We start from the raw sequence: 15,331 nt of genomic DNA, 5'->3' as shown, positions 1-15,331 counted from the left end.
TTGTGTGTTTATAGAGTCCAGAAACTGCTTCTTACACTATTAAATTCTGTGTTAGTATAGTAGTAAAGCCGACCTTTACTACATTTTTTTTTTTTTATTGAAGGATTGCTTTCCTTTTCAAGTCTGAACTAATAAAGTTGAGGTTTGTTTGTGTGCGATTGTGAATGTAAAGTTGGTTAGTTAATGATGATAATGACGACACTACTGAAGGAATGTGTGTAGAATAGGGTAAAGCTACTGAACTTTTAGTTAGAAGTTCAAATAAAATAAATAAATCTAAATGTAGACAAATTGTGTTGAAAGCAGTGTTCAAAAGAGGTGTGGAGCGCATACTGAAGACATTTTATTACAGGACTATTGAATTTTTTTTTTTTTTGTGTGTGAAATGTCAAAGTTGAGAACGATTGGTTTCACACAAGCCAGATAAGCAAGTAGTCCCAGTATGACTATAACGACCTCTGTAAAACTGCTGTGAATGAACGACCCATATATTCAGAGCCTTCTTCTTCTTCTTCTTCTCCCTCCTCCTCATCCACAGAGCAGGACACTGTTTCTATGGTAACTTCCCTGCCTTCCCCAGGTTGTGAAGGTTGAACTGAAGTGATGTTGCATTCCTCTATGACAAAGGGAGTCTCTAGCTCAAAGTTTGCAACATCCAGATGTGATTCCTGCTCTTCCCCCTCCTCCCTATGCCTGCCGAAGGTTAATGTGAGGAGATTCACATCCTGGCTGCCCCCCTCTTTCAGCACCTCCTTCTCCTCCTCATCTGGCTCAGTTGTTCCCACAGTACCTCTGTCTGCATTTGTGTGTGTGCTCAGTGCAGAAAAGGAATGTGTCTCTGCTGAGTTTAATGTTTGGGTTGGGGAGAGGAGATGCTTAGGTTCAGGCTTGGGACACACAGGAGCAGATAAACAAGGTGACGATGATGATGATGAGGAGGACAGGTTAGCTCCCACCCACAGTTTATATTCTCCTCTGGTGCTCTCCGTTTCACTTTCCTCATCGCTCTCTTCTGATGTCATTCGTTTGTGTCTCCTTTTACCTGAAGAGGGCAGTGTCGCTTTAACAGTCATGATGGAGGACAAAGACATGCTGCTGGCTGTGTTGACCAGACCTCCTCCTATGTGAAGGACAGATGTCTGAGAGAGAGAGAGAGACAGAAAAAAAGATCTGAAAGACAGCCATCCAGTTTATTGGTGTTTAAATGATAGATATTAAACAGCAGATTCTTTGTCCCTGTAACTACACATCTAAAATCTCTACAGATACTTAAGAAATAATACCAGTTATAACAGAGATACAAGACACACAGTTGTGTGTATAGTTTTTTGAATTATTTAAATGATTATTTGTTTGGATTTACCACACATAAAAAAGTGAGAAACACAAATCAGTGAAACCAAAATCCAAGAATATTCTGTTTGCTTTTAAATAAGACAAAGAAAAGCAGACAATTAATGGAACCACAAACAGTTTAAATTATTTATTATAGTAGATGATGAATACATTATCTTTGATTTAGATATGTGTGTACAAACAACAGCTCTAGAAGGTTTGTAATGTCTAATCTGATCTTCAGCGACTGTCCCCAAAGGAATCTTGAATTTAAAATTCTTTAAAATCCCTTAATAATCAGGCTCCATCTTATCTCAAAGAACTCATAGTTCCATATCTTTGAAGCAGAACTCTACATTCTCAGACTCTACTGACAAACTGAGCTCCTCTCTTTTCTCCTTTCTTCTATGTCAATGCAAATGCCACCATTGCATGTCATTAACTTTGTGTCTTCTCTCTCTTTTAGTTGTGTTTTCTCCTCTCTGTACTTTTCTGCAGGTATCCTCAGCCTGGAGCTGTACATCTCCAGAATCCAGTTGACCTGCCCAATGTTCTTGCTGCTTGTTGTTGTCTTATTGCCTGCTGTTCTTTTCTCTCTTCTCTCTCCACTCACCCCAACCTGTCAAGGCAGATGGCCGCCCACTATGAGCCTGGTTCTGCTGGAGGTTTCTTCCTCTAAAGGGAGTTTTTCCGCTACACTGTTGCCTAAAGCTTGCTTAAATGGGATTTACACTGTAAAGTGCCTTGAGATAACTTCTGTTGTGAATTGGCGCTATACAAATAAAACTGAATTGAATTGAATCTGGGAGTAAATCGACGACTGAGTGGAAATTCCGAGTATATGAGTGAGAAATTATGAGAATTTATGAAAAACGTAATAGTCACATTTCACAATAGAAAGGTACTAGTCTGCATGCCTAGGTGCTTCATTTTATATACTTGTGGTCATGGAAGTGATCGGAACACCTGATTCCGATTATTTGGATGGGTGAGCGAAAACTTTCTCTGCTTACTCAGCAGCTGCTTTTACTAACCAAAAAGCTGTTGAAGACATAACTTCCTAAGCACTACAAGAATTTCTCCTATCTACTTCACACAGCAATTTGCTTTGAACATCGTCTCTCTGACTGAACTGTTTAGTTAGTAGTTAATTTAATTATGCGTTTATCACGGAGGTTCTAGTAAAATGTGTGTTCTCCTATTTGCATACACTACCACTCAAATGTTTGGGATCACTTACTTATTTTATTGTTTTCCAAGAAAACAAACATAAAATTAGTCTGAATAGGAAATATAGCAAAAGAACAGGACATGCTGCCATTTTAGTTAGAAATAATGATTGATAGCTTTCCTTTCTCAAGGTCCCTTCCACTCTGTACGAATCTCCTATTTTACTACCGCCAAATCACCCCCAGACCATCACGCTGCCTCCACCATGCTTGACTAAAGGTATTGAGCACTGTTCTAGAACCTTTATTTTTTCTGCATCTCACAAATCTTCTGTTTGATCTGAAGACCTCAAACTTGGACTCATCTGTAGAAACAACACCTGTATCGAGTCTTACAGTGCACATATCTATCTACATATCTGTGCTCTTTTGCTTTTATTGGCCAGTCTGAGACACAGCTTTTTCTTGGCAATTCTGCCATGAAGTCCAGCATCCTGAAGTCTCCTCATCACTGATGCTGACACTGGTGCTTGATGTGTACCATTTAGTGCAGCTGCCAGTTGAGTACCTGTGAGGCATCTTTGTCTTAAAATACACACTCTCAGATAGTTGTCTTCTTGCACAGTTGTGCATCAAGACCTCCCACTCATTTTTCTGTCCCTGTTAGAGCCTGTTTATATAAGAAATTTTAAGTTTCCTCACAATTTCTAGCATTGAGTAGCCTTCAACAACAACGATAGACTGACGGGTATCTAATGAAAGTTCCTCCTTTCTGGCCATTTTAAACCTGTAAACAAACAACTGCTGATGTCCTCCTTTCTGGCCATTTTTTTAACCTGTAAACAAACACTGCTGTTCAGATACAGAACTAAACTTGCTTAATTAGTACAACTGTTCTTAGCTGAGCAACACAATTACACACAAGGGTTTTCTTATCATCAATTAGCCTTATAAAATTATTGACTTGAAGAGGTTGGCTGTGGCTCAATAGGTAGAGCAGTTGTCTACCAATCATAGGATCGGTGGTTCAATTCCCAGCTCCCATTTCATATGCCAAAGTGTCCTTGGGCAAGATACTGAATCCTAAGTTGCCCCTGGTAAGTCAGATCAGCTGCATAGAGGCTCTGCAATTGGTGTGTGTGTGTGTGTGAATGGGTGAATGAGAGAATGAGAAGCAGTGTAAAGCACTTTGAGCGCCGGTTAGGTAGAAAAACCTTATACTGTATAAGTGCAGACCATTTACCTATTTTTTTCCATAGTTTTTTGTGCTGCATGTAAATTTTAGCGTGAACATGTGCAGATGGCCGATAAGTAATACTTGCAAACCCCATTAAGGGACTGCAACAGTCTGCATTTGCCTTGGACAGATATCACAGCTCACAACTCCTTTCTGTAGAAGCTTAAAACTGTTATTGACTTAGGACAAAAATAAAAAACAAATATCCAGCACAGATTCTTAGAAAAGCTGCACCACAGAAACTGGGAAATGAAAACCTATCATTTGCTTTTGTGATTGTTTTTTAGGCTGTATACTATACGCAGTCAACAACTCCCTCTCACAGGCAGCGCCTTTGTTCTATGAAAACCTAGGGGAACGCTGAGAACCTTGTTCACATGTACATAGCTGTTCTGACTTCTTTGGGGTTTTGTCTGTATTATCAAGCCAAGTCTTTCCCAACAGTGAAAATGTTGCTGAATCATATTAAACGAAGGGAGATTTCACAAAGACTGCGTGAGTGACACTGTTGTGGAAAATAAACTCATGGTGAGCAACCAATAGCCTCATGTACCCTCCATTGTTCACATTTAATTGATTGGCAACACGCAAGTCTTGTATGTGTGGAAATCCCCCTCTACATCTCTCTGTCAGCCTAGCTGACTTTAGGCAATTAATAATGGAACATGAAACAGAATCCATGTCATTTAAAGCAGGTTCAAATCCCCCTTGCATTAGACAAACACCAAATAACAAAAGGTTAACTGTAAGCAACGCCCACATCCACAACAGTTATTTTATCACAGCACGCCTTAATAAAATAAAGCAAATGCTAACATGAATTTTATATAATCCTGCTTTCAAGGTGATCCATAAAATCCGACTTTGTAATGGACACTTTTGAATCAGCTTAACAATCAGCTTAACAATAAATCAAAACAATAAAATACGCTGCTTGCTTCATGTCATAATGCTAGTCACTACATGCAAATAGACCCTAAAATCAAGTCTATTACATTTGGGTAGAGCCCCAAGATTTAGATGAATGGTAAATGGTAAATGGTCTGCACTTATATAGCGCTTTTCTACCTAGCTGGTACTCAAAGCGCTTTACACTGCATGTCATTTACCCATTCGCACACACACACTCACACACCGATGGCAGAGCTGCTATGCAGCTGACCTGACTCACCGGGGGCAACTTGGGGTTCAGTATCTTGCCCAAGGACACTTTGGCATGTGACATGGCAGCCGAACTTCTCCTAACTAACAAAAACAACCATGTGTTTGTGTTCAAGACAAAATTAACATATTGTAGCCAAACAATTTGTGAAGTTAATGCTTGATTTAATTGTCGCACACATAATGTTGCTGTAAAATAAAAAAATAAAACATATCATTAATATTATTGTCAAAATCATTCCCTAACTGAACAGTGATTTTTTTTTTTTTAAACGCTTATTCACATTTTAGGCAGCTAGTTGGTCCTGACAGACACTGACAAAAAACAACAACAACAAAAAAGAAAGGATAGAGATAAAACATATCAGCAATATTTAAAGACCGAGAAAATTGCCCCCTTCTGTTATACTTTGACTCATTTTTTTCATCATCTAACCTCAACAGCACCACTGACAGCTCAGTGAAACCTTATCTACTGGAACTAAGCTCATCAGCCATCCTGTTGCAGAACAAACACCGGGACTGCCTGCAACTCTCTGCCTTTGTACATCTTTCTTCCTATACCACACATCAACCACAAGCATGAAACATTTCACTTCAGCTATAATAAACGTGTGTGTTTTGTTTAAGTATGTTTTCATCTGCTGTTCTTTCCTGTTACTTTACTCAGAAAAAGCTCAGTATGAGGTTCTTGCAGTAAAACCACAAATTAACCATCTATTGTTTAGTAAAGAAAGAAACAATATTCTTAAGATAGATTTGATCATAGAGACAGACAAACATTTACACTCATGGGCAACTTACAGTCAACAATTAACCTAAGACATACATGTCTTTGGACAGTGGGAAAAAGCTGGAATACCTGGGAGAATCCATGCAGACAAGAGAAGAATTGTGTGAGGCGGCATTGCTGACTACTATACCACCGTACCACTCTGAACAAAAGCAATTCCATGTTTTCTCAGACAATTCAATCATCAGAGGCCTTGTAATTTTTGATTCTGCAGGAATTGTACTAAAATGTTTTTTTTTATACAATAGATGTGTGTGTGTTGGAGACTTCAGGTCGACTGGAATCCAAACTAGCTATGCCATCTCCTACATGTTAAACTAAGATTTAAGGTGAGGACAGAAAAACTGTTTCTCAAAAACTGTAGCAGTGTAACCTCACACAAATATATTCTAAATATGTATTATAATGCCTGTTGCCCCCTGATTTTTTGCATATTTTGTCACAATGAATCATTGAATCATCAGGCAAAAGGAGGAGTACTAGTTGTCATTACAGAACATTCAATGTGTCCATTATGTGAGTATTATGGCTAACACTCTGTGGTCACATCTCAACGAAATATCTACTAAAATATCACATTTCTAATAACACAGCTTTGTCTTTCCGCAACTCTACTTTTAGTCCACTATGAATGCATTTAGTTTATCTGGAAAAATGTGAAATTATTTTCATGTTGCGCTTTTAAGGCCACGATGAAGTCAGTAAAAAGACATCTCTATGGAAATCTTCTGCTATTAATGTTTTGCCAGAAATGTGGCCATCATTTTCCAGTAATTTAATGACTCATTTCTTATTTTCAAAAAATACTTACTGATTTTTTTTTTTTTTTTTTAATCACCAATACCTGCTGCCATTAAAACTGGTACTACGTCACTCCCACCCACTACACTACACTAAAAATGAATGAAACTTGACTTACCAAAACTAGTGGCAGTGGCCTTTTACTCAGACAGATGGAACCAGTACTGAAAAGGAAGGCCACGACAACCACACCAAAAATCACCAACACACACAACCCAGCAGAGATCCATGGGTCTGCAAAGAGGAGAGGTGGTCAAGAGATATACAATTTACACAGACACTGGACATAAGCCAGGACCATGACAAGGTACCCAAGCAATATTATATAATAATATATCATGCACAAGAGATTACTTTAGTTGCACGCTATTTTATGAACAGATATCCACAAAAGGATATGCTTTAACATCAATCCTAAAAACCTACATACACCCTATCTAAAAACATAAATAAGCATAAACTAGTTGCTTTTTCACCTTTTACAGTGCAACAAATGACTTGGAATTCACAGGAGTACGCAGAGTTTAAAATTTCAAATCAGTGCAGCATTAAATTTTTTAAAAGCTTGTATGTCATATTTTCTGGCTCAATTCTGTTTGCCTTTTTTCCCCCTTGTGTATGAGGCTGGTTTTCCTTCTCTGATCTTTTCAATATTTTACTGCTTTTTCTAGATACTGATGTTCCCTCTGCGCTCTCTCTAACTCATTTTACATCGCACTGCAAAACTAACTCTACATAAAATCAGTTTCATTTCATAAGCCTTGTGTATATTCACAGTTTTGGATAATGATAAAGAGAACATTACTTATGTTGCAGCAAAGAGCCTGCTCTCCACTGACAATGATAAAAACAGCAGAAAAAAGTCAGGGTTACTTAACAGTGTAAGGAATGACCTGTACCTGCATAAAAGATGCCAGGGATGAAAGCACATACAGGCTGACTGTAGTTGGACAGTTTGGGCAGAAGCCTGTCCAAGAAGCATACTGAGACACAATACAACCTGCCAGGGACCACAGGCGTCACAATGAATTTTTGTAGATACCTGATGTCCTTAAAATGCAGAGAAACCATAAACCGATGTTAGATTGGTATGAGATAAACACAGAATTTCTCCCATAAATCAAACCACAGCTGTCATAATGAATGTATTAGGGTGTGGGTGTGGGTACTGGATTCATTATGTTCACAATTTTAAACATGACACACTCCTGATCTGTTCACAAATTCTTCATGAGACTAAAAGATGATAAAAACTATTCTTTGAAAATGAAAACTATGATAAAGTGTTTATTTGTCATCAACTAATAAAAACAACATGATCTGGACACAGAGTAATCATACTAATGCAAAGTGTTATTAAACAACCTGCAGACAAAAACTTGACTGTCAGATGGCATTTTTTCAGCTGGGCTTGCAGCAACATCACATCAACACAGCCTATTGCATTTTTACGAGTACCTGATCAGTTGCAAAAAAAACTAAGTAAACTATTTGTAACATCTTTCTAACAGACAAATACAGTGTGACTTTCACAAATTTGTGACTTTGGTGAAAATCAGATCACATTTCATGACCAATTTATGAAGAAAACCAAAGAATTGAAAACCAAACACTTACTTCTTGGAACTGTACTTCTGCATTGTTGCTATCAATCCTAAGTTTATATGTAAGACTGCTGTTATATATGTCCCTATAATGTTGGGACATATCTAACTTATATAACATGGGAAGCTGAAGTTCCACGCACAGACTCATGTCACATGGTGTCACAGTTAGCAGCGGGAGGTCCAGTTGACCTGGAAAACAGAAAAACAAAAGATGGACTTCAGTTATACTAAACTTCCCATCACAAGACAGCGTTCCTTAGTGGTAAACACTATAACAGAGGTGTCCTGAGCTAAAGTTAACACAGATACTTTTGGTCAGATTTATCCAGGTTTTGAGATATGTATTTTTGACAACTCAAAGCAGTAAATTATCTGCAAAATATGCACCATTAAGACACATATAATAGAGAGACAGAAAAAGGAAATTACAGATGATAACTTCATTAATGATTTTCTGCTACAGTGAAGTAGAAACAGACTTTTACTAGACACAGACTGGTTAATCCTTTTACTACGGTTCTACTTACTGTCTCTAATTAGTTTAAATCCTGAATAGCTGGCAGGTTGTGATTTCTGTGTTCCCAGCAGTGTGATAACCTGTGATAAGTAGGTCTTGTTTGGGTCAGAGAAGACTTTTGTCAGGTTGCAAACCAGTGGATACTGGACAAGCTGACACCCTGGTACTGGCCTCCAGGATACTTCCCTTTACAACCAGATAGAAGGGAAAGAAACAGACTTTTTACAGGTGACCAAAATAACCAACACGTTTTGTTGGTAATCCTGTGCATCAAAGCAAAGTGCTAAAGTCACAGTCACTTTAAAAGCCTTTCACTACCTCTAGAATATATATTTTTATTATTACGCACATGGTTGATATAACAGAAATTAGCGATGAATGGCTAATCTTAGTTATAATGCTGATTATATAGAATTTCCCTGGAACATTGTTGGTATAAAATTGATACAAATAACAAGACAAACAATGATGAAACACACCTATCTGTGTTAAAGGTGATGTTGTAGCAGACTCCTCTTGGCGTCCCTGGTCCAGGCTCCCATTTCAACTCAGTATGGAAGTGTTTTGAGGTCAGGGTAAGGTTGACAGGCTGGGGCAGTTCACTCATAGCTGGTATACAAACACCCAGGACATTATTAAAAATGTATGTATGGTATTTTACATGTTTGTCTTAAGACATTACCATGAGTGTTTGGACACTACTAATTGTATTAAGCCAAAGTTAGTATGTAGTTGAGAAAGTTGTACTTGAGAAACACAACTGTATAGCCTTTTGTAATCCAGAGAGAGCTGCACAAATCTGACATATTGCATCAAATGATGTCTGTGTTGGAGTCAGGCAGGAAAATTACCAGAGACCACTCTCAACAAACAGAGCTCTATTTGTCAATGGCAAAAACCACCAAAATTAAATAAAAAAATAAATAAAGTTATTTCTATTTTTATGTTCATTGAAGTAGTAGTTGAAGTGAGTAGATCTACTGTACTGGAATAATCTTTCACAGAAACATGTATGAGGTAAAAAAGAAAAAAAAAAGTGGTAAATACAACAGTGTTTTGTAAAAAGCATGTTACTGTGTTGTTGCTGCAGTTGTGAATGGGTGGATCATTTAGAAACAAAAATTGAACTTTGAAAAAGGACTGTTATGTTTTGATTACAGAGTTTTGCTTTGACACAGAAGTGACATGTTTTTCTCCAAGTGCTGTCAGGACTGTATGAGAAGGTAGAGCAGTCGTCCAACAGTTTGATTCCTGGCTCCTCCTGTCACATGTAGAAGTGTCCTTGGGCAAGATACTGAAGCTCAAGTTGCCCATGGTGAGTCAGGTCAGCCGCATGGCAGCCCCGCCATTGGTGTGAGTATGTGTGTGCTTGTGTGTGTGAATAGGTGAATGATGTACTAAAAGCGCTTTTACACTGTGTAAAAGCACTTTAACTACTAGCTACATAGAAAAGCGCTATATAAGTGCAGACCATTTACTATCACTCTAGTGTTACCCGTTTAAAACCCACTTTCGGTAAACTGGGTGGCTTGAGACATTTTTGAATATGTAATCACTTATGTAACAAGACTGTCATGCTGACCAAGACTCTCTGGAAGAAAATATCACTTATTTAAACTGAACATTATGTGTCATTAACATGTCAGCATGTTAGCAGTCAAATATTTACTTAAAACATAACAAATTGTGTTGTCCTCAGGAGGGGCAACTGCAGGTGTAACTGTGATGTGGTGTAGCCTGGTGAGGGTGTCATTAACATTACCTGACTGGGTACTCACCTGGCAGGACCTGTGGCAGCCATGTGAGCAACCAAATGAGAGCAGTCATGACAGCGAGAACATCTCTGAAGGTGCGGTGCTCAAGCCACCACGCCTCTCTGTACTCTGCTGCTTTCACTTTTCAAATCATCACTTTCTGTCAGAACAAAACTGAAATTATATGGACTTTGATTAACACATTTAACATATATGTCGAATAGTTAAATATTAAAACCCGGTTGAGACAAAAGTATCTGCCACGATGAATGAATAAATGAGGAGTGTGTAGTGGGAAACTACTTAAACTACTTAAATACCAGTTAACGCTAACTCCCTTTAAGTAACAGTTAGCTACGTTAACGTTAGACCTAACGTTATCCACGGCCTGCAACGCTGGTACCCAACGTTGTATGGAAGCTAAATAATACCATGAAACGTTAATAAAACGTTAACTTTTATTCTGTAAGAACAAAAATGGTTTCACTCTGTCTCCATATCCGGTTTGAATATTAGTTTACTTCCCTCTCCCGGTAACGTTATTTCGTCTGCTAGAGACACATAAAACTAGTACGTGAGCTAACGTTATATCGTTCATTTGCTTAAAAACGACAAGTTAATCGTCTTTTTGTTAAGAAATCCAATCACCGGAGATGTATGTAACGTTACCGACATATAATGGAGCAACGTTAGGAATTAATAAAGCTTTTATAATGAGTCAAAAGCAACAAACTGTAACGTATCGTACCTGTCTTCATGTTTATCCATTAATGTCAGTAACAGCAAACAATCTCAGCTGCAAACCACAGCGTGGACACAGGTTACCATACCAGCCGCCGCTTGTCTTGCCGCCTTTGTGGACATCTAGTGAAATAACCTTCCTAAACTGACAGCGCAGTGTGCCTAGTGTGCACGCTGAATAAACACTTAAGAAATAACGACAAAATAGCAACACTGATACCTTTTCAACCATAGTTTGCATGAATAGAAAGATTCGGTGGTAAAGGGTAAAGAGTAGTTTTCCCCCAAAGCTGATCAATCTAGTGTTGCCTTTTTATATAGTTACACATTGACAATATGCAACATACAGACAAGACCAAGCAGGTTAAAAAACATACACAAACATATAAATAATTTCTTTTTCGGGGGGGGGGGGGGGGTGTCTCATAAACAACTACCATTCAATTTAACTGTAAACAAATTGCAAATTGTCCAGAGCTTCATGAAGGCACCACCCTACGAATCCCTTGATAGGAAATCACGTGATTCAGTTAAGTGACGTAATACGGCGAGAGCTTTTGGCGACAGCCGTGTGAACCGTTTCCAGTTCTTACAAGGCAGAGTAGTGAACTATAGCATTTATATAGTTGGTATACTGTATAAAAATGAATGGATTGTGGCCTCCCAGTGAAAAACGAATTGTTTGTATTATGGACATTCACCTAAATTGTTCTGCAGTGAATATACTACAGACTCAAACCAGGATGTTAGATAGTGTGAAGTAGAACTATGGCAGTCTGCATTTCCATGTAAACAAGGTAAATATGAATATTAAAGACTATATTTAAACATTAATAATTAATTAATAGTAATAATAATAGTAATATTGAGTTGTATTCCAAGTTCAATTGCAAGTAAAGATTTTGCATTGCTGATCAGGTTGTTCAACTATTGGACTCACCAGCCTTGATGCCACTTCCCCAGCACACAACGGCAAAGAACAGAGCACTAGTCACTATAGACTAATAGAACATCTTCAGTAGCTTGTTGCAAACATCAAAGGAACAAAGCTTTGTCCACTCCGTCCTGTTCTTGTATACCACAGGCTGTTGTTGGTGTGGCCTCTAAGATGTTTATATAAGTCCATCATCTCTACATCTTCTCCCAGGATGGCGAGTGGTACTGCCATCTTCCTGATGTCTTCTCCCCGAGTACCTAAATTATTTATATCTAAAACTAACACAAGAGGAGTTATTCATAAAAACCTAATAAAAATAAAGACGACTCCTCTCTTAGAACAAAATAACAAGAAAACAATCAAATGTGGACTTTTAAATATCAGATCTCTCTCGTCTAAATCCCTGTTAGTAAATGATTTGATAATTGACCATCAAATAGACTTATTCTGTCTTACTGAAACCTGGCTGCAGCAGGATGAATATGTCTCTCTGAATGAGTCGACCCCCTCAAGTCATGTTAATTATCATGTTCCTAGAAGCGCAGGTCGGGGTGGAGGAGTAGCAGCAATCTTCCACTCAAGTTTGTTAATCAACCCCAGACCTAAACATAGTTTTAATTCATTTGAGAGCCTCACTCTTAGCCTCTCTGATCCTAACTGGAAAAATCAAAAACCAGTCCTGTTTGTTATTGTGTACCGTCCTCCTGTCCCTTACTATGAGTTTTTAACTGAATTCTCAGAGTTTCTATCTGATTTAGTTCTTAGTGCAGATAAAGTCATTATAGTGGGTGACTTTAATATCCATGTAGATGTTGATGATAACTGCCTCAACTCTGCATTTAATTCACTATTAGACTCCATTGGTTTTACCCAAAATGTAAATAAACCCACTCACTGTTTCAATCACACCCTTGATCTTATTCTGACATACGGTGTGGAAGTTGATCAGTTAATAGTTTTTCCCCAAAACCCTCTTTTATCTGACCATTTCTTAATTACATTTGAATTTACAGTACAAGACTTTACTAAACCTACAGATAAGATTCACTACAGTAGATGTTTATGTGAAAATGCTGTTGACAAATTTAAGGAACTGATTCCATCTTTTATTTCAGAGCCATGTACCAACACAGAGGAAGGCAGTTATTTCAATGTTACTCCAGCACAAGTGGACTATCTTGTTAATAGTACTGGTGCTTCACTTGGAACAATACTTGATACTGTTGCTCCTCTGAAAAAGAAACTAGTGAGTCAGAGGAAGTTAGTTCCATGGTACAATTCACAAATCCGTAGCTTAAAGCAGAAATCACGTAAGTTGGAAAGGAGGTGGTGTTCCACCAATTTAGATGAATATTGCCTAGCCTGGAAAGATAGTTTAATAATATATAAAAAAGCCCTGCGTAAAGCTAGAACTTCATATTACTCCTCATTAATAGAGGCAAATAAGAACAACCCTAGGTTTCTTTTCAGCACTGTAGCCAGGCTGACAAAGAGTCATAGCTCGGTTGACCCTAGTATTCCCTCAACTCTCAGCAGCAATGACTTCATGAATTTCTTTACAAATAAAATCATAACTATTAGAGAAAAAATTGATCAGATCATCCCTGCATATAGCATGGATTGTACAACAACTCTAGATCCACGCTCGTACTTAGACTGCTTCCTCCCCGTAGATCATTCTGAATTAATTTCAGTAATTAATTCCTCTAAACCATCAACATGTCTCTTAGATCCCATCCCGACTAGACTCCTCAAGGATGTCTTACCTTTGATCAGCGCGTCCATATTAGATCAGATCAATCTGTCTTTACAAATAGGCTACGTACCACAGGCTTTTAAGGTTGCTGTAGTCAAGCCCCTACTCAAAAAGCCTACTCTGGACTCAGGGGTCTTAGCGAATTATAGACCAATATCCAATCTGCCCTTTATCTCTAAAATCCTTGAAAAGATAGTTTCTAAGCAATTGTACGAGCACCTGCGTAGCAATAACTTGTATGAAGATTTCCAGTCAGGATTTAGAGTACATCATAGTACAGAAACAGCACTGGTAAAGGTCACTAATGATCTTCTACTAGCATCAGACAATGGACTACTCTCTATACTCGTCATGTTAGATCTTAGTGCTGCATTCGACACTATAGATCACAACATTTTATTACACAGACTGGAACATGTCATTGGAATCAAAGGAACAGCACTAGAGTGGTTTAAATCGTATCTATCGGATAGATTTCAGTTTGTACACGTTAATGATGAGTCTTCCATGCACAGCAAAGTCAGCTATGGAGTTCCACAGGGATCTGTGCTTGGACCGATTCTTTTCACTTTATATATGTCCCCTTTAGGCAATATTATTAGGAAACACTCTATAAATTTCCATTGTTATGCAGATGATACCCAGCTATATTTATCTATGAATCCTGGAGAAACTAATCAATTAGTCAAACTTCAGGAATGCTTAAAGGACATAAAGACCTGGATGTCCTCCAATTTCCTTCTCCTAAATCCGGACAAGACAGAGGTTATACTGTTTGGGCCTAAAAATCTCAGAGACACTATGTCTAAACACATTCTCACCATTGATGACTTAGTTCTGGCCTCAAGTAATACTGTAAGAAACCTCGGAGTTATCTTTGATCAAGATATCTCCTTCACTTCATACATCAAAGAAATCTCTAGAACTGCCTTTTTTCACCTAAGAAACATTGCTAAAATTAGGAGCATCCTGTCCCAAAGTGAGGCTGAAAAACTAGTCCATGCATTTGTTACTTCCAGACTGGACTATTGTAATTCCTTATTAATGGGATGTCCCAATAACTCATTAAAGAGCCTCCAGTTAATCCAAAATGCTGCAGCCAGAGTTCTGACTGGAATTAGCAAGAGAGATCATATTTCTCCAACGTTAACTTCTCTCCATTGGCTCCCTGTTAAATCCAGAATTGAATTTAAAATTCTTCTCCTAACTTATAAATCCCTTAATAATCAGGCTCCATCTTATCTTAAAGAACTCATAGTTCCATATCTTCCAAGCAGAACTCTCCGTTCTCAGACTGCAGGTTTACTTGTGGTTCCTAGAGTTTCCAAATGTAGAATGGGAGGCAGAGCCTTTAGCTACCAAGCCCCTCTCCTGTGGAACCAGCTCCCAGTTCAGGTTCGGGAGGCAGACACCGTCTCTACATTTAAGACTAGACTTAAAACTTTCCTTTTTTATAAAGCTTATAGTTAGAGATGGATCAGGTGACTCTGAACCATCTCTTAGTTATGCTGATATAGGTTATT

At 38.1% G+C, this 15,331-nt stretch overlaps 1 protein-coding gene across 3 annotated transcripts; it reads right to left on the bottom strand.

The window, feature by feature from the left end:
* Positions 1-83: 83 nt before the first annotated feature.
* Positions 84-11,273, bottom strand: LOC113173067 (interferon alpha/beta receptor 2-like). 3 transcript variants are annotated; one of them, XM_026376343.1, is made up of 8 exons: positions 11,123-11,273; positions 10,399-10,548; positions 9,100-9,229; positions 8,631-8,806; positions 8,114-8,292; positions 7,396-7,546; positions 6,615-6,730; positions 84-1,139 (listed from the first exon to the last, which is right to left on the bottom strand). In XM_026376343.1, exons 2-8 carry the CDS (start codon positions 10,445-10,447, stop codon positions 447-449), a joined length of 1,494 nt encoding a protein of 497 aa, XP_026232128.1. In that variant the 5' UTR covers positions 10,448-10,548; positions 11,123-11,273; the 3' UTR covers positions 84-446. The 3 variants fall into 3 exon arrangements, with proteins under 3 accessions (XP_026232128.1, XP_026232129.1, XP_026232130.1); XM_026376344.1 differs by having other exon boundaries at positions 10,399-10,534; positions 11,123-11,247; XM_026376345.1 differs by lacking the exon at positions 11,123-11,273 and having other exon boundaries at positions 10,383-10,548.
* Positions 11,274-15,331: the final 4,058 nt, after the last annotated feature.

This window comes from Anabas testudineus, chromosome 21, assembly GCF_900324465.2.
Source record: "Anabas testudineus chromosome 21, fAnaTes1.2, whole genome shotgun sequence".
Classification (NCBI taxonomy): domain Eukaryota; kingdom Metazoa; phylum Chordata; class Actinopteri; order Anabantiformes; family Anabantidae; genus Anabas; species Anabas testudineus.
This window is presented reverse-complemented; position numbering and strand designations above follow the sequence as displayed.